This window comes from Acinonyx jubatus, chromosome X (assembly GCF_027475565.1).
Source record: "Acinonyx jubatus isolate Ajub_Pintada_27869175 chromosome X, VMU_Ajub_asm_v1.0, whole genome shotgun sequence".
In the NCBI taxonomy this organism is placed as follows: Eukaryota; Metazoa; Chordata; class Mammalia; order Carnivora; family Felidae; genus Acinonyx; species Acinonyx jubatus.
Window position 1 is genome coordinate 74,693,930 of NC_069389.1, and position 26,812 is coordinate 74,720,741.

At 36.7% G+C, this 26,812-nt stretch overlaps 1 protein-coding gene across 7 annotated transcripts in view; it reads left to right on the top strand.

Annotated features, from left to right (window-relative positions):
* The window catches only part of DIAPH2 (diaphanous related formin 2), a 971,442-nt gene that overhangs the window by 739,331 nt on the left and 205,299 nt on the right, over positions 1 to 26,812 (top strand). For all 7 annotated transcript variants that reach the window (XM_027053564.2, XM_053201433.1, XM_053201431.1 and 4 more), the window contains one exon: positions 23,674 to 23,809. In XM_027053564.2, coding sequence (XP_026909365.1) covers positions 23,674 to 23,809 — 136 coding nt within the window. The remainder of the gene's footprint in view (positions 1 to 23,673; positions 23,810 to 26,812) is intronic.

Sequence of the window (26,812 nt, forward strand, 5' to 3'; positions counted from 1 at the left end):
TTAGGTGCTCTATTTACCTTATACTTAAGAGTGCTTATCTAAATATAATATCACACCTTAAGCAAGTGAAACCAACACAATGCCTGCTTTTTCAGACACTATTAAACTACGCCAAAACTGAAACAAACGTGAACAAGAGAAATATATGGATATCTGAATGCATGTTAAATATTTAACAGATACATTAACATTATATACAAGAAAGAATGAGTGCACTTTGTAGTGATGGTTAGTAAAGCAGGTTTCAGGTCTCCAATATAATATGAAGAAGGAGAGGTTTATTTTTTTTTAGGTTTTATTTATTTAAGTAATCTTTACACCCCGTGTGGGGCTTGAACTCACAACCCATGATCAAGAGTCACATGCTCTTGCAAAGGAGCCAGTCAAGTGCCCCAGTCTTTCTTCTAATTAACGAAAATGACATGTTCTTTACCAATAACATAGCATGGAAGTATCAAGTTAACTTCAGGACTGTTGTAACCTCTACGGGCTGTGTTGTCATTCTTTCCGTGTCTCATCAGTGCTCCCTTTTTTATTTGTGTTGCTTGGATTGTACTTGTTGTTTAGAGTTATATATATTTCTCTACTTATGAAAATTACCCTGACTGTTTAGACAACATTAATAAAGGGAAAGGTGCTACCCCATAATTACTGGAAGGATATCAATATTTTGGAAAGTAGGACAACTCATCAAACAATCACTATCTACTTAGAAAAGCCTAAGAGTTCTGATGGCAATCAAGATAGCTTTGTGAAGAGTAAATTGAGCAAAACCATTTTAATTTACTTCTGTGAAAGAACCTGTTACTTTATAGTCCAAGAGAAAGAAATCTCTATTATTTGCTAAGATTTTGATTCCCTCTGTTGTGACATTCATTCTCAATTTTGGCTGGTAAAAAAAAAAAAATAGGATCTAGACTTTAGATTCTAGAATACTATTTCAAATGATAGTAAGACAGTTTTCCAGGTGAGTGAGTCTTAGACATTAGCTAAAAGAGGACTAACACTAACACTGGAGAATGTGTGCTTCTTTGGATGACTCCTAAGTGCCAGGAGCACCATGCATATAATTTATTTTTGGATGTGTATGTTCCTTCATAAATAGGATCCAGTTCAGTTAGGATTTAGTAAAATATAAAATAATTAAAGGCATCATCCAGGTAGCATAGAAACAAGAACATACACAAGTTCATTAGAAAAAGATTTTTGATTCTTAGTGGAAGGGTACTAACCATTAACCATCAGCATATGAGGTGTGGCTTTTTTTTTTTTTTTAAGAAAAACCAGAAATGTGTAGAGTCAAAGGACTTTTACCCTCTTCATTATCTTAATTGAAAGATAATGATATCGCCCTAAATATTTTTGAAAATGCCTATTTTGGTTTTTCCCTAAGGGTTATATAGCCTATGCTTTAGATCTTTTCGGGGTTACTATATCCGTGCAATTTGAGGGTTTGCATTTTGCAAACAGCCAAAAATGACATTGAACCAAGTTTTATGAATAAGATATATGATTGAAATGGGTAACAAAATCTCTGGTCAAAATTATTATTAACATAAAATAATGACACTGATTTCATTTGATTCAAAGTTCAATTCTTTTTCTTTTCTTTTTTTTTTGGTTTTGAGAGGGGGTGGAGAATGCTAGTGGGGGGAGGGGCAGAGGAAGAGAGAATCTCAAGAAGGCTCCATGCCCAGTGTGGAGCCCCAACTCAGGGCTTAATCTCTTGGAGATCATGACCTTAGCTGAAATCAAGAGTCAGATGCTTAACCAACTGAGCCACCCAGGTGCCCCTTGGAGGTCAATTCTGAAGGAGGAAGTATAATCACAAAGTAATGGCTCTTATGAAAGTAAGTTTATGGCTTCCCAAGGTGGCTATCTGAATAACAGTATTCATAGTTTCAACAGATATATTGGAACCAATCTTATAAGTTTACAATTGCACCTTAAAATGTTACAAAACAAATGCTATGATATGTTAGGAAAATTGAGGCATGGGAAACTGGGAATATTTTTATATAAGATATTGGTTAGCCCTATCTCATAGGGTATTGTTTCCAGTTTAGTCTATTTTTTGTAAGGGTATATGAGGTTGGAGGAGGCTGCAATTTACAAAATAATGTCCCACCAGTAGAGAAGACTCACAGGAAAACATAAACATCATTGAATTTATAGAAAGATCTCTATGAGAGAGTTGTTATTCTCTAGAAATTGTATTGAGTGGCTTAATTTGGAGTCAACAAAAAAATTTTCCCGAGGGACTCTCTGACCCCTATCTCCCCCCACCCTTTACCCTACAAGCTGAAAAACTCCCCTGTTTTGCATTTGAGGATTAGCCTCACTTTTATGGAATTCAGTCACTGTAGTGGTTCCTGTGGAAAACTTATACCTCCGTGAAGCATTTTTTAAGGAAGATATTGACTAGGTTTCTATTTCTCAGCAGCCAATAGACAAGATAAGGGCTTAAGAAACTGACAGCTTTTAGTTAGACATAAGGAAGTATTTCCTTTTAGAAGTGATTAAGTATCAGGACAGATTCCTGAGGGAGGTCATGGAACCCTATTCACAAGCAGAAGACTACAGCAAGCATTTCTTCAGGGCCCTTCCTGTTCTGAGTCTATATTTCTACTTGTCAAGGTAATTTGATATTCTTATCTAAGTCTCCAAGGTGCTTTTCAACCCTCCCAAATTGGTCTTATGAAAACCTTATTGATTGTGCTGCCTCTTCCATCTTCTAAGATGGTGACAGTAATAAATAAGGCAGTAAACTCAGCCCTTAGCCCTGTAACATACCCCACACCCATGCCTCCCCAAGATGTCCTCCCATTAAAATATTCTATCAGTGACCTTAAAATTTCAGTTTGTTATTTGGTTCAAAATAAAATTTTTAAAAAAAGCTAGAAATTAACTTCATATAGCCGCTCAAAGTGCTTTGCAGATTTTAATTAAGTAGAAGTCCATAGAAACATGTCAATTCAATTGTTTTTCTTTCCTAGATGGAAAAGGGGGATACTTAAATACCTACTAAGAAAAAATGTGTCTGTGGAAACCTGCAGCATTTGAAAACCTTTTCCATGCTATAGATTGTAGATTAACTTCTAGCTAATCAGAGTTCTGCATTCTAATGGACTGTGACAGGAGAGGCAGTTTTCCCTCCAACTTCAGATCACATGGTTTTGCAGTTGGAAGGCAAATTTTAAAAGAAGGCCTTGGGGATCACAGCCAGCCTTCATTATCGGTGCATGACCGCTTTGTAACCAACTGCAAGTTTAATATCCAAGGAGATTTGCACATAACAGTCTTTTTTTCTTTCTTCTCATTTTTAATAATTTACCCATGAGATATTCTTCACGGCTGCACTGGTGTGCAACGATCTGTTCATCTGTCAAACCTCCAGATATATACAGCATTGGAAAGATACATTAATTTTTTATTTGTTTCCTAAGGTGCTGAATACAGGAAGACTACTTCAGTGAACATGTAGTAGAATTCATTTAACTGGCTCCCTCACCTGCAGCATATCAGTTTCTTCTGAGTCTCTCCTCTGCCAAAAGGAAGTCATTTATACAAATAAACTAAAGGAACTTTTCATGTAAACCTTCCACCGGAACCTGAGATGGTTTTGTCTTTAACTGAAAGATCACTGGAAAACCTGTGTATTACTAATGCTTGTGGATCCTGCAGATATCTTATTCAAAACAAAGATCTCATTTTTAAAATTAGAACACTTCTTTTCTTTTAACTTTGAAGGTTCTGTGTAAATATTAATCTCTACACAAGTGAATTTTCACTGCAGAGTGTTGAGCTGTGTCAGTGTGACAAATGTCATGGATATCAGATCTCAGAAACACTAAACACTGGCATTTTTAAGAAAATAAATGTAAAGGTCAGTGAACCATAACCTATGCTTGATTAGGAAGAAAACCACCACTTGAAGGTAGATAATGCTTATTTCAAGGTCACTAAGATTCTCCCCAATAAAGAAATAAGGAGGTGGGTAGAGAACTATGTGTAAAGATGTTCTTAGTAATTTAATGTTTTGAAAGTTCCCAGGCTGGAAACTATTATTATGTAAACAGACTGGCTCCAGCTACTAATTCTTAGAAAATATGGAGAGTATCGAAAGTTTAACTAGGTTTTGACCTTTTATGTTATGAAGACTACAGTAGGGAAGAGGGAGCTAGGAAGTGTATTAGGGGTCATTTTATGTAAGGTGATCAGGGGAGGCCTTACTAATGAGACATTTAAGCAGATACTTGATGGTGCTGAGAGCAGAGGGATCACAAGTGTAAAGGTGCTGAGGGAAGGAGACATGGGCTGGAATAGAAGGACCCAGGAGAAGATGAGGTCAGAGAGATAGCAGGGGGCTAAATCATGTAAGGCCTTATAGGCTATTGGAAGGGCTGTTTTTCTTCACCTCTGAGTAGGAATAGATGAATTCTCTGACTGACAGGTAGTGGATGGAAGAGGGGGAAAGATATAAGAATAGAGCTTTAGGGGAAAGGGAAAATTAAAGGATGGGAAAGGGAAGTATCATCTACAAAGGAGATGGAGAGAAAACACACTGGTCTATAGGAAGGAAGGAACATAATATCTCATAATAATGTCTCCTAACATAACCTAAAAAGGCAGAAAATGTCTATTTTGTTTGACTTGGTTTAGCAGGTTACCTATGGTCTATACATCTGTGATTCATACCGTATTTACATAGGTTAATAAGCACTACCTTAACCTCCATCTAACTACAGTATGAATGCATTTGTTCAGTGCCTGTTACTGAGAAACCTAAGTATTTGAGCAAGCTAATCAAGCTTTCAATTACCCTAGTGAAAAAGAAAGTTACACTTCTCAGTTACAAATGTAATTGATTGGTTGATGAAGTATTCATGAGATCTTGCATAAGAGATCTTTGGGAAAGAAAATATTTACCTGTATTACATTGCTGATAAAGTCTTCAGAGCTATTGACTGTCAGAGTATAGTTTCTGTAGCTGGAAATTCTTTGCCCTGAGCATGACTCCTTTAATCCAATATGCCCTTTAAACACAATGAAACTATAGGAAAGGAATATCTAATGTTATTTGATGTTAATTAAAGAATAGGGTTCTTTTCTTTAATGGAAAGCCTTAAATTGTCCCCAGCTGCAGTTGAAAAAGCTAATGAGTCATTGCTGCCATCTTATTGTGGGTGTTTTTTTTCTCTCATAATGTAATTGTTCACTTCTTTGTTCAATGCTGAAAATTTCATTTTGGGTCACATTTTAACTTTCCATTTGTAACCTGACATGCTTATTCTAAAATGGAAATGAGAAAGATCTGGAAAAGTATGTGAGACCTGATTTGCTAGTACCTTTTGTATTCTTTAGGACTTTCTCCCAGTTGTGCTAACAATTAGGGACTTTGGACCAAGTTACACATCACTTAGTGGTAACACACATTTGGGATTTGTTTTTCCCAACAACTGTTGTCATTGGTTGTAGGTAAGCACAGAAAGTTGCAAAAGTATCACTGGTAGCCAAAACAATTCAAGGAAAGAACATGTAGGTATCTATATGAAGCAAAGTAGAAGAGAAGGAAGTAGAATTTTTTTAGGGAAATTTCTTTTGTACGGTGATAAAAAGGTCTCATATGCAGAATCATATTTCCTTTTCATTGTCATGCCCAGGACGTCTCTGGGACAGGGAAAGGACATTGCTGCCATAACTCTGGTTCACTAGTCTAAAACAGCCTTTCCATCTCTACCTATTTTGCCTCCTGTTATGCCTGGAATTAAATGAGAACCACCCTCCCGCCACCCCCACCCCCACAAATGCAAAAAGGTCATATCATTCTTCTTATCTTATGTTTGGAATCATCCAGCAGATGATTTTCCATCAGGGCTAGCAGCCTCTTATGGGTAAAGACGGTAAAAGTATAAGAAAGTTTAGCAAGGATTATGGTAGAGGACTGAGTGTAGGCTAATTCACCTGACCTTTCCATAAACCTTTAGGCAGATCAAGTGAATACCACATTCTGAGATAAATATTCATAGAGAAATAAGAGCAAACTTCTAATTTCTAAGCCAAATGGCCTTTTCTTAGAGTATATGAATGCTTCATTTTCTCAGATTGATGTCAGAACTACAGATGTTAAAAAACAAAAACAATAACACCAAAAATAAGTCCATTGCCTTCTTTTAGAAAACTTTACTCCTCAGTTTATGCCACAGTCCCATAAGATGTGTTTAACCTTAAGATGATGTGTGAATTTCGTTATTAGTACACCTAGCAAAACATTCTGTGATGTTTTTGTTTCTTAGATTTGTCAAGTATGGTATAGTAACATAAAAAATTTTCCCCAAAACTTCCTGTTCATTCTATCTAAATCTTTTTTTCTCATGACTCAGGAAGGCAAATCCTGTTTGTTCAAAGTTTGTGAGTGTGTATGTTTCATTTCTTCCTATTTTTACCTGGTATTGGAAGATTTCCCTATCAAAAAGAATGCTTCCTTCTCCCCAGTCTACACATATATGGACATGTTCCTGGGTTGGAAGAAACGGAGTACAGATCCTGAATTGCATAGGACATTGGTATTGCCCAGTGTGGAATAATATAATAATCACCACTATTCGTTGACCACTTTCTATGTGCAAGGCACAGTACTTAATGGCTTTATATGCAATTTCTCATGAAATTGCAAACCAACACTATGAAGTACAGGTATTTCACAGATCAGGAAAGGGGACTTAGTGCAGTTAAGTAAATGGCCCTAAGGGATAAAGTGTGATAGTCATTAGCTAGGATTTAAGCCAGATTTCTCAGTTCCTAAAGGCCATCCTATGTTTACAGGGGTATGCTATTCTTAGAATGTTTGGATTATGGTTCCTGATTTCAGAGGAACAAAATAAATAGGCTTCTTTCTCATTATTTTTATTCTGGGCAGGAATGTTTTGGAAATACTATCAATAAGATGCATGAAAAAATAAAGTCAGAATTATATTTATCTAAGAAAGATAGAAATTTACAGTATCTATGTCAGTGATTCTTTAATTTAAATTTTAAGTACTCTATGTTATTTTAGAAAGAGGCAATTAAGAGAAACAGTTTAAAATTCTGAAAGGGTAGCAGGAAACAGAAAGAAGGAAAAGCACAGTTGAATTAAAGCCAAGATAGAATCAGATGCTAGGACAGTTCAAGATAGAAAATGTGGAGAGAATTTCACCTGTTTCGTTGAGTTTTCATTAAAAATAATACCTTAGTGGCTCATGTTTAGTATATGAAAAGATTTTCAATATAATACATACCAGGTTTCTTTATATTGTTGCCAAATTATTTGATTTAGTATCGTGTGTGGATCCTAACATCCCTGAGGAATAGAGAAATACTCAGCAGTGTGATCACAGTATGCCTCTGGCACCAGAGTTACCAATTTCTTCACCAAGACATTTCTAATGTACATTTTTTAAGGTTATGTGACTCTAGTTTCATACAGCTTTCAATATGGTAATGAATTACAAGCCTTTCCAAGTATATTCACGCAAGTTCCTAGGGTGATACCAAACCTAAAGGAGAAAAGAATAAATTTCTATTTTAATAAATGCCAAGTGATAGTGATATATGGATTTTTAAATTACCTTAAATGCCAATAATATATTATAGTTAAAAAATCATATCCAGTATGCTTATGAGGGTAAACTATCAAAATATGCTACATTTCTAGTCATAGATCAAACATATGTGGTCATTTGTGTCTTAATGTCCAGATTCTTACTTTTCAAACTTTCAGATGTTTCTATTAATAATAAATGCCACCATGTATAGAGCATTTCTTCTACACCAGGCATTGTCTTCAGTGTTTTATATAAACATTATTTCCCTTAATCTATTTAACACCCAAGTACTCAAAGTAATTTGAGTAGTAGTATCTCCATTCTACAGATATGGGAAACTGTCTGTATTTAGTGGAAACTAAAGCTCAAAGAGATGAAGTAACTAACTTAATCAATGACACATAGCTTTTAGCATAAGTAATGGGAGCTTGGAATTGAAACCAGGTTTATCTCATTCCAAGATCCATTTCCCTTCATAATTATTCCACTTCTCCATCTCTCAAATATACCTTTAGCTTTCATTCAGATCACAGTGCTTGCAAAGTGCTTTTGCAGTTAGCAGTGGGTTAATAAGCCTTTGAGGACGATGGAAGCAAGAAATGGTTTTGATGGTGGTGGTTTTGTTTTGAAGTATCACAAGATTGGAAGATGCTTGCTTAACATAGGCCTCACATGAATGAAGCAGGCATTTGAGTCCCTTGGAATTTTCTGAACCAGTTTTTATAGATGCTGGAGAGGATGTGGAGAAACCGGAACCGTCTTGCACTGTTGGTGGTAATGCAAACTAGTGCAGCCGCTGTGGAAAACAGTGTGGAGGTTCCTCAAAAAAATAAAAATAGATCTACCCTATGACCCAGCAACAGCACTGCTAGGAATTTACCCAAGGGGTGTAGGAGTGCTGATGCATAGGGGCACTTGTATCCCAATGATTATAGCAGCACTCTCTACAATAGCCAAATTATGGAAAGAGCCTAAATGTCCATCAACGGATGAATGGATAAAGAACTTGTGGTTTATATACACAATGGAGTACTACGTGGCAATGAGAAAGAATGAAATATGGCCTTTTGTAGCAACGTGGATGGAACTGGAGAGTGTGATGCTAAGTGAAATAAGCCATACAGAGAAAGACAGATACCATATGGTTTCACTCTTATGTGGATCCTGAGAAACGTAACAGAAACCCATGGGGGAGGGGAAGGGGGAAAAAAAGTTACAGAGAGGAAAGGAGGCAAACCATAAGAGACTCTTAAATACTGAAAACAAACTGAGGGTTGATGGGGGTGGGGAAGGGGGAAAGTGGGTGATGGGCATTGAGGAGAGCACCTGTTGGGATGAGCAGTGGGTGTTATATGGAAACCAATTTGATAATAAGTTATAAAAAACAAAAAAGAACTCCAAATTCAGAAAAAAAACCTTAACTGGAATAAATGAGAGGTCTTAGCATTTACATGAGCTTTTTTTTTTCCATACGACATTTTTAGCCCCTAGGTCTCATTTGTCAATTATGCACAGCAAGGGAAATAAGATTTTTAATTCATATTTTCAGGAAGACAATAGAGATTTCAGTGAGAGACTTAAAATTAGGTTGCTGAATATATTTTGCAGTAAATCCTAGAGACATTTTCTGTTATATTTTGCTCCTATTGTACTTTTTACTGACTCTTGAAAAATAGATATGCTGGTAAAGCTGAAGCTTTTTTTGGTACATATTTATCCTGTCTGAGGTTACCACCAAAACACTTTCTCAATTAGCATCCTTTAAAAAGAACACATTTCTGTACATTGAAAGAATCTAATCAGTTGGCATCCCCAACCCTAAGAAATAATGATTGATACTTCCTAGAGAATTATGCTTAAGTACTCATGACTAAGTGTTTTAAAATGTTCAGTGATGCTTGACAAATATAAAGTGCTGTTAATCACAGTCAGTTACTTAAGAGATTTTTTTTAAAACCTGAATATAAATTTGCTCCTGTTGCTTTTATTCTTTTAATTATTTTGAGCTTTGTTTTGTAGGACTTAGGATGAAAAGAATACATCCTATCCCTCAAAGGAGTTTTCTCCTTAGCTCATAAGCTTTTACATTTTTAGGAGAGTTAAAGTCTTGAGAATTTCTTTTCTTTCACTCTAGTAAAACTAAAGATTGTCGATATGAAACTATAGTTACGATTTTCCTTTCTCTTTTAAAATTGTTTTTTTTTTAAAAGAGAAAGTGTTTCCCATCTCCAGTTTTCTAAAGCCAGAGCCAAAGAATAAAAACATCAAGAGGAATAGGGTCTTATTTTCAACATGAAGCCTCTTCATGAAGACAGAAATGGTGATATCAGGACCAAAATATCAGTCCACAGTCTATGTTGCTTGAAAAATATATGGCTTTGTAGATGCTTCATTCATTTTCATTAATACCAAACCACAGAAATTATTTTCCTCTTCCATTTTGGTCTCTTTAGGATTACAGATGCCATTTCAAATTGTGCAGCTCTTTTGTTGTTAAATCTTTTCCTGAAACACGTAAGATGTAAACTGTTGGGCCGTTATTTCATCTGTTTCGTCATTTACTAGATCTACATTCATGTTGTTTTAGTAGTGCCTGTGACAAGCCCCCATTTTGTATAGAAATTTATCCAATTCACATATGCCAAATTTCTCCATTGGTGATTCTTTAATAATGAGTATTGACTTATTTTCTTATACCTCCAATTGCATCAGTTTAGATTTATATATATATATATTTTTTCCTTTTTTGGTTTTACTCTATTGTCAAGAAACAGGAAGTAAATATATGGAGAATGGTGTAAAAACAGTATGATTCAAGTTCATGAACCATATAATGCCTATCAGTAATCTATATCAACATTTCTTTTCTCAAAGATAGTGTAGATTTGAGCTATTTTTATGTTTTTATAATCATTCTACTGTTTTCATTGGATGATCTGAGTCCATGAGAGGATGCTTATGAAAAGTCAACAGTCTTAGAGATAGGATTGCCAGATTTGTCAAGTGAAAATACTGGATGCCCAGTTAAATTTGAATTTCACATAAACCATGAATATTTTTTTTAATATTAATGTGCCCCAAATAGTACATGACTTTTTAAGTATATTGCACACAATACCCAATGCCCACTTAGGTATGTGTGGGATATACTTATACTAAAAATTATACATGATTCATCTGATATTGAAATTAAAATTTAACGAAGAATCTTATATTTTATCAGGGAACTCTACTTGGAAGACATCGTGGTAGCATAAGTGAGCATATGTTGTTCTGCCACTTAAGTAGCTATGTAACCTTGTGCATCTCATTTAAATTACCTGAACCTAAGTTTCATCGCCTGCAAAATAACAAATAATAGTTACATTACAGGTTTTCTATAAAGATTCAAAGTTACTTATTTAAAACACCTGCACATAATAAATTTCCATTAACAAATACCTGTTACTGGGGCACCTGGATGGCTCAGTTGGTTAAGCATCCGATTTCAGCTCAGGTCATGATCTCATGGTTTGTGGGTTTGAGCCCCGCATCGGGCTCTGTGCTGATAGCTCAGAGCCTAGAACCTGCTTTGGATTCTGTGTCTCCCTCTCTCTCTCTGCCCCTTTCCTGGTGGCTCCCTCTCTGTCTCTCTCTCTCTCAAAAATAAATATTAAAAAAAATTTAAGCAATAGCTCTTATTATCAGAACAAGGAAGTACTACAAAAGCAAGTTACCATTTTTTTCATCTTTATAATAAATGACAGCACTCAGCACATAAACAACTCTTTAGATTGATAATTGAACAGTACACCCAGATGTTGGTAACTGTTTACCAGATCAGAGATTTGACCAGTAATAAAATACACGTAAGCACTAACCTTCCTTCTCTCCCCTACTATTTACCTCCTCTTATATTACTTACCAAAGATCATACAACTTTTTGTATCAAATTCTGAATATATGTTGCCTTTTCATGTTGTCTTTTTTTCTAAGTTGTAATTTTATTTAAATCCTGCCTTTCTCAAACATCTTTTAAAAATTTTATGAATTTTTATTGAGGTATAATTTACATATAAATTTTATATATAAAATTCACCATTTTGAAGTATACAATTTAGTGTTTTTAGTATATTCACAAGGTTGTTCAACCATCACCACTATCTACTTCAAGACATTTTGATCACCCCCAAAATAAACCCCATACTCATTAGAAGGTACTCCCCATTCTTCCCACCCCCCATCCCCTGGCAACCACTAATCTATTCTCTGTCTCTATGAATTTGCCTATTCTAGACATCACATATAAATGTAATCATTTCATATGCAGCATTTTGTGTCTGATTTCTTTCACTTAGCATAATATTTTAAGATTCATCCATATTGCAGCATATATCAGTACTTCATTCTTTTTATGGTTGAATAAATTCCATTGTATGGATATATACTATATTTTGTTTATTTAGCAATTGATAGACATTTGAGTTGTTTCTCCTTATGGGCTATTAGGAATACTGCTGCTATTATTGTGCAGTCTTTTTTATGAACGTGTGTTTTATTGTCTCTTGGGTATGTATGTAGGAGTAGAATTGCTGGGTCATATTGTAACTCTGTGTTTAGCATTTTAAGGAACAGCCAGACAATTTTCCAAAATGATTCACCATTTTACATTCACGTCAGCAATGCAAAGAGTTCTAATTTCTCCACATCCTCACCTGTTATTATCTGTTTTTTTTTTCTTTTTCTTCCTTCTTTAAATTGTAGCCATCCTATTGGCATGCAGTGGTACCTCATTCTGGTTTTTATTATCTGTTCCCTGAGGATTAACAATGTCTAACATCTTTTCTTAGATGTTATAGATTCATAGATATCTATAGATGATACAGGTATAGATATAGATAGATATATCTTTGAAGAAATATTCAAATCTTTTGCCCATTTTTAATTGGGTTGTCTTTTTATTACCTAGTTATAAGATCTTTTATATATCCTTATCAGATATATGATTTACAAAAATTTTCTCCCATTCTGTGTGTTATTTCTTCACTTTCTTCACAGAGTCCTTTGACGGGTAAAAGGTTTTAGTTTGGATGAAGCTTTATTAATCTATGTTTTTCTTTGGATGCTTATACTTTTGGTGTCATATTCACATTGCCTTTTGTTCCTTAATGAAACAAACATTAAACCAGGAGTAAATAGACATGATTTCTATTCCAAAATTTTCACTTACATAAATGTGTGACCTTAAGCCATTATTTAAACTATTTGGAACTCATTTTCCACGTATTTGAAAAGAAGCTGAGTTCAACAGAGTATGTACTTTGTAATTTTGTATAAATTATCTCTATGAAACCCCCCAGGTTAGTAATTCTCCACCTGCCTAACATTTGGCAATCTCTGGAGACATTTTTGGTTGTCACAGCTAGGAAGGTGTGCTACTGGCATCACGTGTCCTGCTAAACATGTTACAATGCACAGGACAGCTCCCACAGCAAAGAATGACACCAGCCAAAAATTACACTAGTGCTGAGATTGAGAAACACTGTTCTAAAATTATGATTCTATCATTCCAACTTAAGTGGTAGTCTTTAATTTTGTCTGTATGAGCCAGATCATTTTGTGTTCTTAGCCTAATACGGGAGGTACTAGCCTGAGGGAGGCAAAAGAAGGGGGGCATATCAATAATTCTTGTAAGTGAGGAGAATTTTTGAAAATGTTTTCAGGGCACCTGGGTGGCTCAGTTGGTTAAGTGTCCAACTTCGGCTCAGGTCATGATCTCGCAGTTTGTGAGTTCGAGCCCCACGTCGGGCTCTGTGCTGACAGCTCAGAGCCTGGAGCCTGCTTCCAATTCTGTGTCTCCCCCTCTCTCAGCCCCTCCTCTGCTCATGCTCTGTCACTCAATAATAAATAAACGTTAAAAAATGTAAAAAAAAAATCAAAAGAAAAAGAAAATGTTTTCAGGACTTGTAAAAAGTATTGTGTCTTTATTATGAAGAAAACAATTTCAATATAGACACCTCCAGGAAAGGCCTTGTAGATGTATTCTTGTTATTGAGTCCTTTTCTTTAGGGTTTCTGGAACGAAGTAGTTTTGTTAAAATCATATATGCTATGATGTATATCTAATCAATAATAATAGGAGAAAATAAACCAAAATAGCTTGATAGAAGGAACTTGCTGTTTGTATGTCTTTGTATTAGTGACTTCTCTGAATTCAAAAAAAAGTTAATATTATACTAGTTGATCAGTTTATTTCAACTTTCTTCCCATACCACCTACTGGAATATACTAATTCACTTGAGTTCCACAAATAATTTATATAAAATATATCAGACAAACTGGGGCACCTGGGTGGCTCAGTCGGTTAAGCATCCGACTTTGGCTCAGATCATGATCTCATGGTTCATGAGTTCGAACCCTGCATCAGGCTCTCTACTGTCAGTTCAGAGCCTACTGTGGATCCTCTGTCCTCCCCCACCATGCCCCTGCCCCTTCCCTGCTTGCTCTCTCTCTCTCTCTCAAAAATAAATGAACATTGAAAAAATTTTTCTTTTTTCTTTTTTTATTTTTTTATTATTATTTTTTTAATATATGAAATTTATTGTCAAATTGGTTTCCATACAACACCCAGTGCTCATCCCAAAAGGTGCCCTCCTCAATACCCATCACCCACCCTCTCTTCCCTCCCACCCCCCATCAACCCTCAGTTTGTTCTCAGTTTTTAACAGTCTCTTATGCTTTGGCTGTCTCCCACTCCAACCTCTTTTTTTTTTTTTTCTATTTTCCTCCCCCTCCCCCATGGGTTCCTGTTAAGTTTCTCAGGATCCACATAAGAGTGAAACCATATGGTATCTGTCTTTCTCTGTATGGCTTATTTCACTTAGCATCACACTCTCCAGTTCCATCCACGTTGCTACAAAAGGCCATATTTCATTCTTTCTCATTGCCATGTAGTATTCCATTGTGTATATAAACCACAATTTCTTTATCCATTCATCAGTTGATGGACATTTAGGCTCTTTCCATAATTTGGCTATTGTTGAGAGTGCTGCTATAAACATTGGGGTTCCACTGCCCCTATGCATCAGTACTCCTGTATCCCTTGGATAAATTCCTAGCAGTGCTATTGCTGGGTCATAGGGTAGGTCTATTTTTAATTTTCCACACTGCTTTCCAGAGCGGCTGCACCAATTTGCATTCCCACCAACAGTGCAAGAGGGTTCCCATTTCTCCACATCCTCGCCAGCATCTACAGTCTCCTGATTTGTTCATTTTGGCCACTCTGACTGGCGTGAGGTGATACCTGAGTGTGGTTTTGATTTGTATTTCCCTGATAAGGAGCGACGCTGAACATCTTTTCATGGGCCTGTTGGCCATCCGGATGTCTTCTTTAGAGAAGTGTCTATTCATGTTTTCTGCCCATTTCTTCACTGGGTTATTTGTTTTTCGGGTGTGGAGTTTGGTGAGCTCTTTATAGATTTTGGATACTAGCCCTTTGTACGATATGTCATTTGCAAATATCTTTTCCCATTCCGTTGGTTGCCTTTTAGTTTTGTTGGTTGTTTCCTTTGCTGTGCAGAAGCTTTTTATCTTCATAACGTCCCAGTAATTCACTTTTGCTTTTAATTCCCTTGCCTTTGGGGATGTGTCGAGTAAGAGATTGCTATGGCTGAGGTCAGAGAGGTCTTCTCCTGCTTTCTCCTCTAGGGTTTTGATGGTTTCCTGTCTCACATTCAGGTCCTTTATCCATTTTGAGTTTATTTTTGTGAATGGTGTGAGAAAGTGGTCTAGTTTCAACCTTCTGCATGTTGCTGTCCAGTTCTCCTAGCACCATTTGTTAAAGAGACTGTCTTTTTTCCATTGGCTGTTCTTTCCTGCTTTGTCAAAGATGAGTTGGCCATACGTTTGTGGGTCTAGTTCTGGGGTTTCTATTCTATTCCATTAGTCTATGTGTCTGTTTTTGTGCCAATACCATGCTGTCTTGATGATGACAGCTTTGGAGTAGAGGCTAAAGTCTGGGATTGTGATGCCTCCTGCTTTGGTCTTCCTCAAAATTCCTTTGACTATTCGGGGCCTTTTGTGGTTCCATATGAATTTTAGGATGGCTTGTTCTAGTTTCGAGAAGAATGCTGGTGCAATTTTGATTGGGATTGCATTGAATGTGTAGATAGCTTTGGGTAGTATTGACATTTTGAAAATATTTATTTTTCAAATCCATGAGCAGGGAATGTCTTTCCATTTCTTTAAATCTTCTTCAATTACCTTCATAAGCGTTCTATAGTTTTCAGCATACAGATCCTTTACATCATTGGTTACATTTATCCCTAGGTATTTTATGCTTCTTGGTGCAATTGTGAATGGGATCAGTGTCTTTATTTGTCTTTTTGTTGCTTCATTGTTAGTGTATAAGAATGCAACTAATTTCTGTACATTGATTTTGTATCCTGCAACTTTGCTGAATTTATGTATCAATTCTAGCAGAATTTTGGTGGAGTCTATCGGATTTTCCATGTATAATATCATGTCATCTGCAAAAAGTGAAAGCTTGACTTCATCTTTGCCAATTTTGATGCCTTTGATTTCCTTTTGTTGTCTGATTGCTGATGCTAGAACTTCCAGCTCTATGTTAAAAAACAGCGGTGAGAGTGGGCATCCCTGTCGTGTTCCTGATCTCAGGGAAAAAGCTCTCAGTTTTTCCCCGTTGAGGATGATGTTAGCTGTGGGCTTTTCATAAATGGCTTTTATGATCTTTAAGTATGTTCCCTCTATCCCGACTTTCTCAAGGGTTTTTATTAAGAAAGGGTGCTGAATTTTGTCAAAGGCCTTTTCTGCATCGATTGACAGGATCATATGGTTCTTCTCTTTTTTTGTTGTTAATATGCTATATCACGTTGATTGATTGGCAAATGTTGAACCAGCCCTGCATCCCAGGAATGAATCCCACTTGATCATGGTGAATAATTCTTTTTATATGCCGTTGAATTCGATTTGCTAGTATCTTATTGAGAATTTTTGCATCCATATTCATCAGGGATATTGGCCGGTAGTTCTCTTTTTTTACTAGGTCTGTCTGGTTTAGGACTCAAAGTAATACTGGCTTCATAGAATGAGTCTGGAAGTTTTCCTTCCCTTTCTATTTCTTGGAATAGCTTGAGAAGGATAGGTATTATCTCTGCTTTAAACGTCTGGTAGAACTCCCCTGGGAAGCCATCTGGTCCTGGACTCTTATTTGTTGGGAGATTTTTGATAACCGATTCAATTTCTTCGCTGGTTATGGGTCTGTTCAAGCTTTCTATTTCCTCCTGATTGAGTTTTGGAAGAGTGTGGGTGTTCAGGAATTTGTCTATTTCTTCCAGGTTGTCCAATTTGTTGGCATATAATTTTTCATAGAATTCCCTGATAATTGTTTGTATCTCTGAGGGATTGGTGGTAATAATTCCATTTTCATTCATGATTTTATCTATTTGGGTCATCTCCCTTTTCTTTTTGACAAGCCTGACTAGAGGTTTGTGAATTTTGTTTATTTTTTCAAAAAAACAACTCTTGGTTTCGTTGATCTGCTCTACAGTTTTTTTAGATTCTATATTGTTTATTTCTGCTCTGATCTTTATTATTTCTCTTCTTCTGCTGGGTTTAGGCTGCCTTTGCTGTTCTGCTTCTATTTCCTTTAGGTGTGCTGTTAGATTTTGTATTTGGGATTTTTCTTGTTTCTTGAGATAGGCCTGGATTGCAATGTATTTTCCTCTCAGGACTGCCTTCGCTGCATCGCAAAGTGCTTGGATTGTTGTATTTTCATTTTCGTTTGTTTCCATATATTTTTTAATTTCTTCTCTAATTGCCTGGTTGACCCACTCATTCGTTAGTAGGGTGTTCTTTAACCTCCATGCTTTTGGAGTTTTTCCAGACTTTTTCTGTGGTTGATTTCAAGCTTCATAGCATTGTGGTCTGAAAGTATGCATGGTATAATTTCAATTCTGGTAAACTTATGAAGGGCTGTTTTGTGACCCAGTATATGATCTATCTTGGAGAATGTTCCATGTGCACTCGAGAAGAATGTATATTATGTTGCTTTGGGATGCAGAGTTCTAAATATATCTGTCAAGTCCATCTGATCCAATGTCTCGTTCAGGGCCCTTGTTTCTTTATTGACCGTGTGTCTAGATGATCTATCCATTTCTGTAAGTGGGGTGTTAAAGTCCCCTGCAATTACCACCTTCTTATCAATAAGGTTGCTTACGTTTATGAGTAGTTGTTTTATATATTTGGGGGCTCCGGTATTCGGCGCATAGACATTTATAATTGTTAGCTCTTCCTGATGGATAGACCCTGTAACTATTATATAATGTCCTTTTTCATCTCTTGTTACAGCCTTTAATTTAAAGTCTAGTTTGTCTCATATAAGTATGGCTACTCCAGCTTTCTTTTGGCTTCCAGTAGCATGATAAATAGTTCTCCATCCCCTCACTCTCAATCTAAAGGTGTCCTCAGGTCTAAAATGAGTCTCTTGTAGACAGCAAATAGATGGGTCTTGTTTTTTTATCCATTCTGATACCCTATGTCTTTTGGTTGGCGCATTTAACCCATTTACATGCAGTGTTATTATAGAAAGATACGGGTTTAGAGTCATTGTGATGTCTGTATGTTTTATGCTTATAGTGATGTCTCTGGTACTTTGTCTCACAGGGTCCCCCTTAGGATCTCTTGTAGGGCTGGTTTAGTGGTGACAAATTCCTTCAGTTTTTGTTTGTTTGGGAAGACCTTTATCTCTCCTTCTATTCTAAATGACAGACTTGCTGGATAAAGGATTCTCAGCTGCATATTTTTCTGTCTAGCACACTGAAAATCTCGTGCCAATTCTTTCTGGCCTGCCAAGTTTCAAAAGAGAGATCAGTCACGAGTCTTATAGGTCTCCCTTTATATGTGAGGGCACGTTTATCCCTTGCTGCTTTCAGAATTTTCTCTTTATCCTTGTATTTTGCCAGTTTCACTATGATATGTCGTGCAGAAGATCGACTCAAGTTACATCTGAAGGGAGTTCTCTGTGCCTCTTGGATTTCAATGCCTTTTTCCTTCCCCAGATCAGGGAAGTTCTCAGCTATTATTTCTTCAAGTACCCCTTCAGCACCTTTCCCTCTCTCTTCCTCCTCTGGGATACCAATTATGCGTATATTATTTCTTTTTAGTGTATCACTTAGTTCTCTAATTTTCCCCTCATACTCCTGGATTTTTTTATCTCTCTTTCTGTCAGATTCCTCTTTTTCCATAACTTTATCTTCTAGTTCACCTATTCTCTCCTCTGCCTCTTCAATCCGAGCTGTGGTGGTTTCCATTTTGTTTTGCATTTCATTTAAAGCGTTTTTTAGCTCCTTGTGCCTGTTCCTTAGTCCCTTGATCTCTGTAGCAAGAGATTCTCTGCTGTCCTCTATACTGTTTTCAAGCCCAGCGATTAATTTTATGACTATTATTCTAAATTCACTTTCTGTTATATTATTTAAGTCCTTTTTGATCAGCTCATTAGCTGTTGTTATTTCCTGGAGATTCTTCTGAGGGGAATTCTTCTGCTTGGTCATTTTGGATAGTCCCTGGCGTGGTGAGGAACTGCAGGGCACTTCCCCTGTGCTGTGGTGTATAACTGGAGTTGGTGGGCGGGGCCGCAGTCCGACCTGCTGTCTGCCCCCAGCCCACAGCTGGGGCCACAGTCAGACTGGTGTGTGCCTTCTCTTCCCCTCTCCTAGGGGCGGGATTCACTGTGGGGTGGCGTGGCCCATCTGGGCTACTTGCACACTGCCAGGCTTGTGATGCTGGGGATCTGGCATATTAGCTGGGGTGGGTAGGCAAGGTGCATGGGGGCAGGAGGGGCAGGCTTAGCTTGCTTCTCCTTAGGTGATCCACTTCAGGAGGGGCCCTGTGGCAGCGGGAGGGAGTCAGATCCGCTGCCTGAGGTTTGGCTCCGCAGAAGCACAGAGTTGGGTGTTTGTGCGGAGCAAGCAAGTTCCCTGGCAGGAACTGGTTCTCTTTGGGATTTTGGCTGGAGAATGGGCGGGGGGAGATGGCGCTGGGGAGCACCTTTGTTCCCCACCAAACTGAGCTCTGTCCTCCGGGGGCTCAGCAGCTCTCCCTCCCTTTGTCCTCCAGCCTTCCAGCTTTCTGAGCAGAGCTGTTAACTTATGACCTCCCAGACGCTAAGTCGAGCTTGCTGTGGGAACACACTCCGTCTGTCAGGCCCCTCTGCTTTTGCAAGCTAGGCCTGGGGGCTCTGCTCAGCCAGGGAGCCGCCCCTCCGCCCCGGCTCCCTCCCGCCAGTCCGTGGAGTGCGCACAGCCTCGCCGTCCTTCCTACCCTCTTCCGTGGGCCTCTGGTCTGTGCTTGGCTCCAGAGACTCCATTCTGCTAATCCTCTGGCGGTTTTCTGGGTTATTTAGGCATGTGTAGGTGGAATCTAAATGATCAGCAGGACGCGCTGTGAGCCCGAGTCCTCCTAAGCCGCCATCTTCCCTAAATGAACATTTTTTTAAAAAAATAAATAAAAATTGTAAAATACAATACATCAAACAATAGCTTGAAATATGTCCTCAGCATTTCTAAAGATCTTGGCATGTAATAAGCTGTTAAACTTTCAGGTATTTTCTTCCTGTGATAACATAGCTGATTGTTTCATGCCCTTCACCATTAGATGTAATTGGTACCACCACTAGCACAACCACCACCATCATCATAGACCTACTGTTCTATGCACTTTATGAGTATATGCAATTTTTCCTCACAAAAATCCTATGAGGTAGTTTTTTTATTCCTTTTTTGCAGATAAAGGAAATATGTATAATAAAGTATTAAAATACTTGCTAAACCATATTTTCATATTTAACCTTTTCTTGTGTATCAAAACTATTTCATATTTCAGCAATGGAAAAAACATATTTATTGTTAAACCTGTGAACATTCATGTCCCTAAATTTCTGCCACTCCAGGTTATGACAATTAAAGCCTAAGTTATTTCCTAACAACCAACACCACAGAAATGCAACATATTTTAGGAGAATATTATAAAAAACTGTATGAGAACAAATTGGAAAACCTGGGAGAAATGGATAAATTCCTAGAAACAAATATTAACTACCAACCTGAAACAGGAAGGAATAGAAAACTAGAACATACCAACAACTAGCGAAGAAATTGAATCAGTAATGAAAAAATCCCAACAAATAAAAGTACAGGGCCAGATGGCTTCACATGTAAAGAAGAGTTAATACCTATTCTTTTCAAACTATTCCAAAAACTAGAAAAGGAAGGGAAACATCAAAATTCATTTTATGAGGCCAGCATTGCCCTAATACCAGAACCAGATAAAGGCTCCAGTAAAAGAGAGAGCTACAAGCCAATATCCATGATGAACATGCATGCAGAAATTCTCAATAAAATACTAGCAAACAGAATCCAACAGTACATTAAAAAAAATCATTCACCATGATCAAGTGGGATTTATTCCTGGGTTGCAAAGGCAGTTCAATATTATCAAATCAATCAATGTGATATACCACATTAGTTAAAGAAAGTATAAGAAATATATGATCTTTTCAATAGATATAGAAAAAGCATTTGACAAAGTACAATATCCATTCATGATAAGAACCCTCAATAAATAGGTTTAGAGGGAACATACCTTAACATAGTAAAGGCAATATATGGAAAACCCACAGCTAATATCATCCTCAATGGGGAAAAACTGAGTCAGGAAAGAGACAGGGATGTCCACTCTCACCACTGTTATTTAACATAGTACTGGAAGTAATAGCAACAGCAATGAGACAACAAAAAGAAATTAAAGGCATCCAAATCAGCAAAGAAGAAGGAAAACTTTCACTATTTCAAGATGACATAATACTCTATATAGAAAACCTGGAAGACACCAAAAAAACTGCTAGAACCAATAAACTAATTCCAATAAACTAATTCAGGAAAGTTGCAGGATACAAAATCAATCTGCAGATATCTGTTGCATTTCTATACACCAGTAATGAAGCAACAGAGAAATTAAGAAATCAATACCACTTACAGACACCCAAAACAATAAGATACCTTGGAAAAAACCAAGGAGGTGAAAGACCTGTATTCTGAAAACTATAAAACACTGATGAAAGAAATTGAAGATGACACAAAGAAAGGTAAAAACATTCCATGCTCATGGATTGAGAGAACAAATATTGTTAAAATGTCTATACTACCCAAAGCAATCTCCACATTTAATGTAATCCCTATTAAATACTAGCAGTGTTTTTAACAGAGCTAAAACAAACAATCCTAAAATTTGTTTGGAGACACAAAGGACCCTAATAGCCAAAACAACATTGAAGAAGAAAAGCAGACCTGTAGGTATCACAATTCCGGACTTCAAGTTATAAAACAAAACTGTAGTAATCAAAACAGTATGGTACTGGCACAAAAATAGACACATAGGTCAATGGAGCAGAGTAGAAAACCCAGAAATGAACCCACAACTATATGGTCAGTTAATCTTCCATAAAGCAGGAAAAAATATCCAATGGGAAAAAGTCTTTTCAAAGAAAAGTCTCTTTTCTTTGGTTCTAGAAGAAAAATACAGTGTTGGGAAACCTGGACAGCTACATGCAGAAGAATGAAACTGGACCACTTTCTTATACCATACACACAAAAAATTTTTAAATAGAGGAAAGACCTAAATGTGAGACAGGAATCTGTTAAAATTGTAGAGGAAAACAAAGCTAGTAACCTCTTTAACTAACTTCTTTGACATCATCTGTAGCAACTTCTTTGTAAATATGTCTCCTGAGGCAAGGAAAACAAAAACAAAAGTAAACTATGGAGACTTCATCAAAGTAAAAAGCTTCTACACAGTGATGAAAACAATCAACAAAACTAAAAGGAAACCTGTGGAATGGGAGAAGACATTTGCAAATGACATATCTGATAAAGGGTTAATATCCAAAATATATAAAGAAGTTATAAAGACTCACACCAAAAACAAATGAATAATCTAGTTAAAATATAGGCATGAATAGGTATTTTCTCAAAGAAGACATACAGATGGCTGACAAACACATGAAGAGATGCTCAGCATCACTCATCAGGGAAATACAAATCTGAACTAGAATGAGGTATCACCTTACACCTGTCAGAATTGCTAAAATGAACAACACAAGAAACTACAGGTATTGGTGAGTATGTGGAGAAAGGGGGATCCTCTTACAGTGTTGGTGGGAATGCAAACTGGTGCAGTCACTCTGGAAAACAGTGTAGAGTTTCCTCAAAAAGTTAAAAATAGAACTACCTTAGGATCCAGCAATTGCACTACTAGGTATTTACCCAAAGAATAAAAAACATTACTAATTCAAAGGGGTACTTGCAACCTGATGTTTATAGCAGCATTATTGACAGTAGCCAAATTATGTAAACAACCCAAGTGTACGTCAATTGATGAATGGATAAAGAAGAGGTGACGTGTGTGTGTGTGTGTGTGTGTGTGTGTGTGTGTGATGGAATGTTACTTAGCGATGAAAAAGAATAAAATCTTGCCATTTGCAACAAAATGGATGGAGCTAGAGAGTTTTATGCTAAGTGAGATAAGTCAGAGAAGGGAAAATACCATGATTTCACTCATATGTGGAATTTAAGAAATGAAACAGATGAACAAAGAGGGAGGGAGAGACAGTGAAGTAAACCAGAAAACAGACTCTTAACTATAGAGAACAAAATGAGGGTTGCTAGAGGGAAGGTGAGACGGGTGAAATAGGTAATGAGGATTAATTGCGCACCTGTTGTGATGGGCACTGTGTGTTGTATGGAAGTGTTGAATCACTATGTTGTACACCTGAAACTAATATTGCGTTGTATTTTAAGCAACTGGAATTTAAAAACTAAAAAAATATAAAACCTGAGTTATTTCCAATTATTTTCAAAAAGGGATGTCTTTGAATTATTTGTTTCTCTCAAAAGTATATATATGGACCTTGAAGCTGCTATAATATTTTACCATCTCTGAGCACCCACATGCATGTATGTATATATATAATTTTTAACTTGCACAGTTTCTGTAACATATAAGTAATGGAAGGATTTGTGTTTAACTTTGTATAGGAAGCAGTGAAAGAAAACAACAAGAGAAAAGAAATGGAAGAGAAGACTAGGAGGGCAAAGCTCGCAAAAGAGAAAGCTGAACAAGAAAAGTTAGAACGCCAGAAGAAAAAGAAACAACTCATTGATATAAACAAAGGTATGAAGTACTTTAAAAATTTTTAAATAAAGTAATTTCACTTAATTTTGGATTATAAATTAAATGTTTTGTGTAGAAATTTCACAATATTATTAGTTACTTGTGTCAAATTTCTCTCATGGCATTATCTATATTTTTTATCACCATACACTGGGAACTCAGGATTTTTGAGAATCAATGCAAGGTAATATATTGTTGAAATGGTCTCTTTCCCCTCATTTATTTTATCAAATTATATCATATTATGTTCTGGATAATGCAGTGGTGAGGAAAGAAGCGGGTGAGATGAAAAGAGAAAAAGAAGTATGGGGAGATGAGCCCTATGGCTCTGATCTCATTTTTTTGACACGTGTCTGTTGACAACACAGTAATAACAGTTTTCCTTGGGGCTTTGAACATTACAAGTCATAATAGATATTGACAGTACTATTATAAGTTGAAAAAAAATAGATGTCTTAATCAACTGAGAGCCTAAGAACAAAGATACTGTATGTCATAATATAAAGTAAATTGTTTTCTTGGTTAGTAAGATTGACTGTATATTATTGGTGGGTTTTTTTTCTTTTTTAGGAAGAGAGGGTGAATAAAGTGATTGGCACCAGGTAGCTACACTCTGAAAAGTTAATAAAAATTAAGAAAAAGCATAGCCTTTGCCACTGAGGGTTAGAGAATTTAAAAGCAAAACAAAATCTGAACAAGATATGAGAACATGATTAATATGGACCACCTATTTCTTAATATAGTGACAGTAAAAATTGCAAGCGCTGTGTAATGTTGACCATGTGCCAAGCACTGTTCTAAGACTTTGACATGTTTTAAGTCAGTTAATCTTCATAACATAAGAAGTAGGTACTGTCATTACCTCATCCAGTTGAGGAAACTGAGGTTCGTAGAAATTAAAGAACTTGCCCAATATCACACAAATGAGAAGTGTATCACCAAGATTAGAATCCAAGTAGTCTGGCTATAGAATCTTTGCAATTATAAATGCCATTGTCAAATAATAATAACTAGCAACAACTACTAACATGTAGCACTATGCACCAGGAACTATTGCAGGAGTTTTGCGTATACGAACATATCTAATCCTCATAAAACCCTATAGGAAAGGGCTAGTATCTCATTTTTAGATGAGGAAACTGAGGGACAGAGAAGTTAAGTAACTTACCCAAGTTCACAGAGACAGTCAGTAAGAGATAGATAGAATCAAGATCTGAATCTAGGCAGTCTGTGGCCAAATTTATTATTTTTATCATAAGTATTAATTATAATGATTAACCATTACCAATTATTTTGTAGTAATGTCTCTTAATAGCTAATCTTCTGAAATGATGTCTATACCATTAAGTTTATTCTTTATACCTTTAAAATATATCAAATGTTTTAGGAATTTCCAATAGTTTATCTTTTATATCCCAGGAAATAAATATAACAACATTTTAAAAGAAGAAAAAAAGTTAAAAACCAAGGTTAAAAAGAGTAGCATCAACATAATTTAGCAAACAAACTTCATAATTAGGATGAAAAGAATTGATCCTGACTGAAGATACTCAATTAGGAAAAGCAATGGGTATTCATAGGAAGTTCTTGCTTAAAAGGTGATGGAGTCAGTAGAATAGGACTAAAAGTTACTCCCTTTTATGCATGGACTAATAGTGAGATAAGAGTATGGAAGAAGGGGCTCCTCGGTGGCTCAGTTGGTTAATCATCTGATTCTTGATTTCTGCTCAGGTCATGATCTCACTGTTCATGAGATAGGATGGAGCCCTGCATTACCATGGAGCCCACTTGGGATTCTCTCCCTCTCTCTCTCTGCCCTTCCCCCACTCATGCTTTCTCTCTCTCTCAAAAATAAATAAACTTAAAAAAAGGTGTCTTGAAGAAGTAGGGGGCAGATGGTGCATTCCCTTGGCTATGCTAAGGCCTTTACCCTGAAGGCGATGGGAAGCCTGTAAGTATTTATAAATGGAAAAAATGATATGCTTGATAGATTCTTAGATCATTTTGACAAAAGCATAGAAAATGGATTGGAAAGACAAGGGCCTGTGACAACAGTGGTTATAAAGTTATTATCATAATCCTGACAAGAGATGATGACAGCCTGAATTCAGTGGTAGTAAGGTTAGAGAAGTTACCAATAAGAGGTATATTTGAGTTCTATAGGATGTGGATATATAGAGACAGATTTATTTAAAGGAATTGGTTCATGTGATTATGGAAGCTGGCAAGTCCAAAGCCTGCAGAGTAAGGTGTCAGGATAGATCCAGGGAAGAGCCAGTGTTCCAGTTGAAGTCTAAAGGCAGTTGGCTTGCAGAATTCCTTCTCAGGGGAAGTCAATTTTTTTTAATGTTTATTTATTTTTAGAAGAGAAAGAGAGACAGAGTGCTAGCAGGGGAGGGACAGAGAGAGAGGGAGACACAAAATCAGAAGCAGGCTCCAGGCTCTGAGCTGTCGGCACAGAGCCCAATGTGGGGCTCAAACCCACAAACCTTGATATCACCACCTGGGCTGAAGTCAGATACTTAACTGACTTAGCCACCCAGATGCCCCAGGGGAGGTCAAACTTTTTATCTATTCATGCCTTCAGCTGGTTGGAAGAGACCCACCCACATTATGGATAGCAATCTACTTTATTCAAACTCCACATATTTAAATGTTAATCTCATCCCAAAACATCCTCACAGAAACATCCAGAATAGTGTTTGAATAAATATCTGGGCACTGTGGCCCAGCCAAGTTGACCCATAAAATTAACCATTACCAGAGGGGTATTAAATGGTAGAACTGACTGACCCTACTGGTTGATTGGATATGGGAATTGAAGAAAGGAGGCATTAAAGAATGTGATACCTTCATAAAGAAAAAATTCAGGAATAGAGCAAATTTCATCAGTAAGGTTACAATGATTAGTGCCATTTTGAACATGTTTCATTCTCAGATGTTTTGGAAAGATCGGAAATGTCTAAGTAGCCATTGTATATGTGTGTATGAATCTCAGTAAAA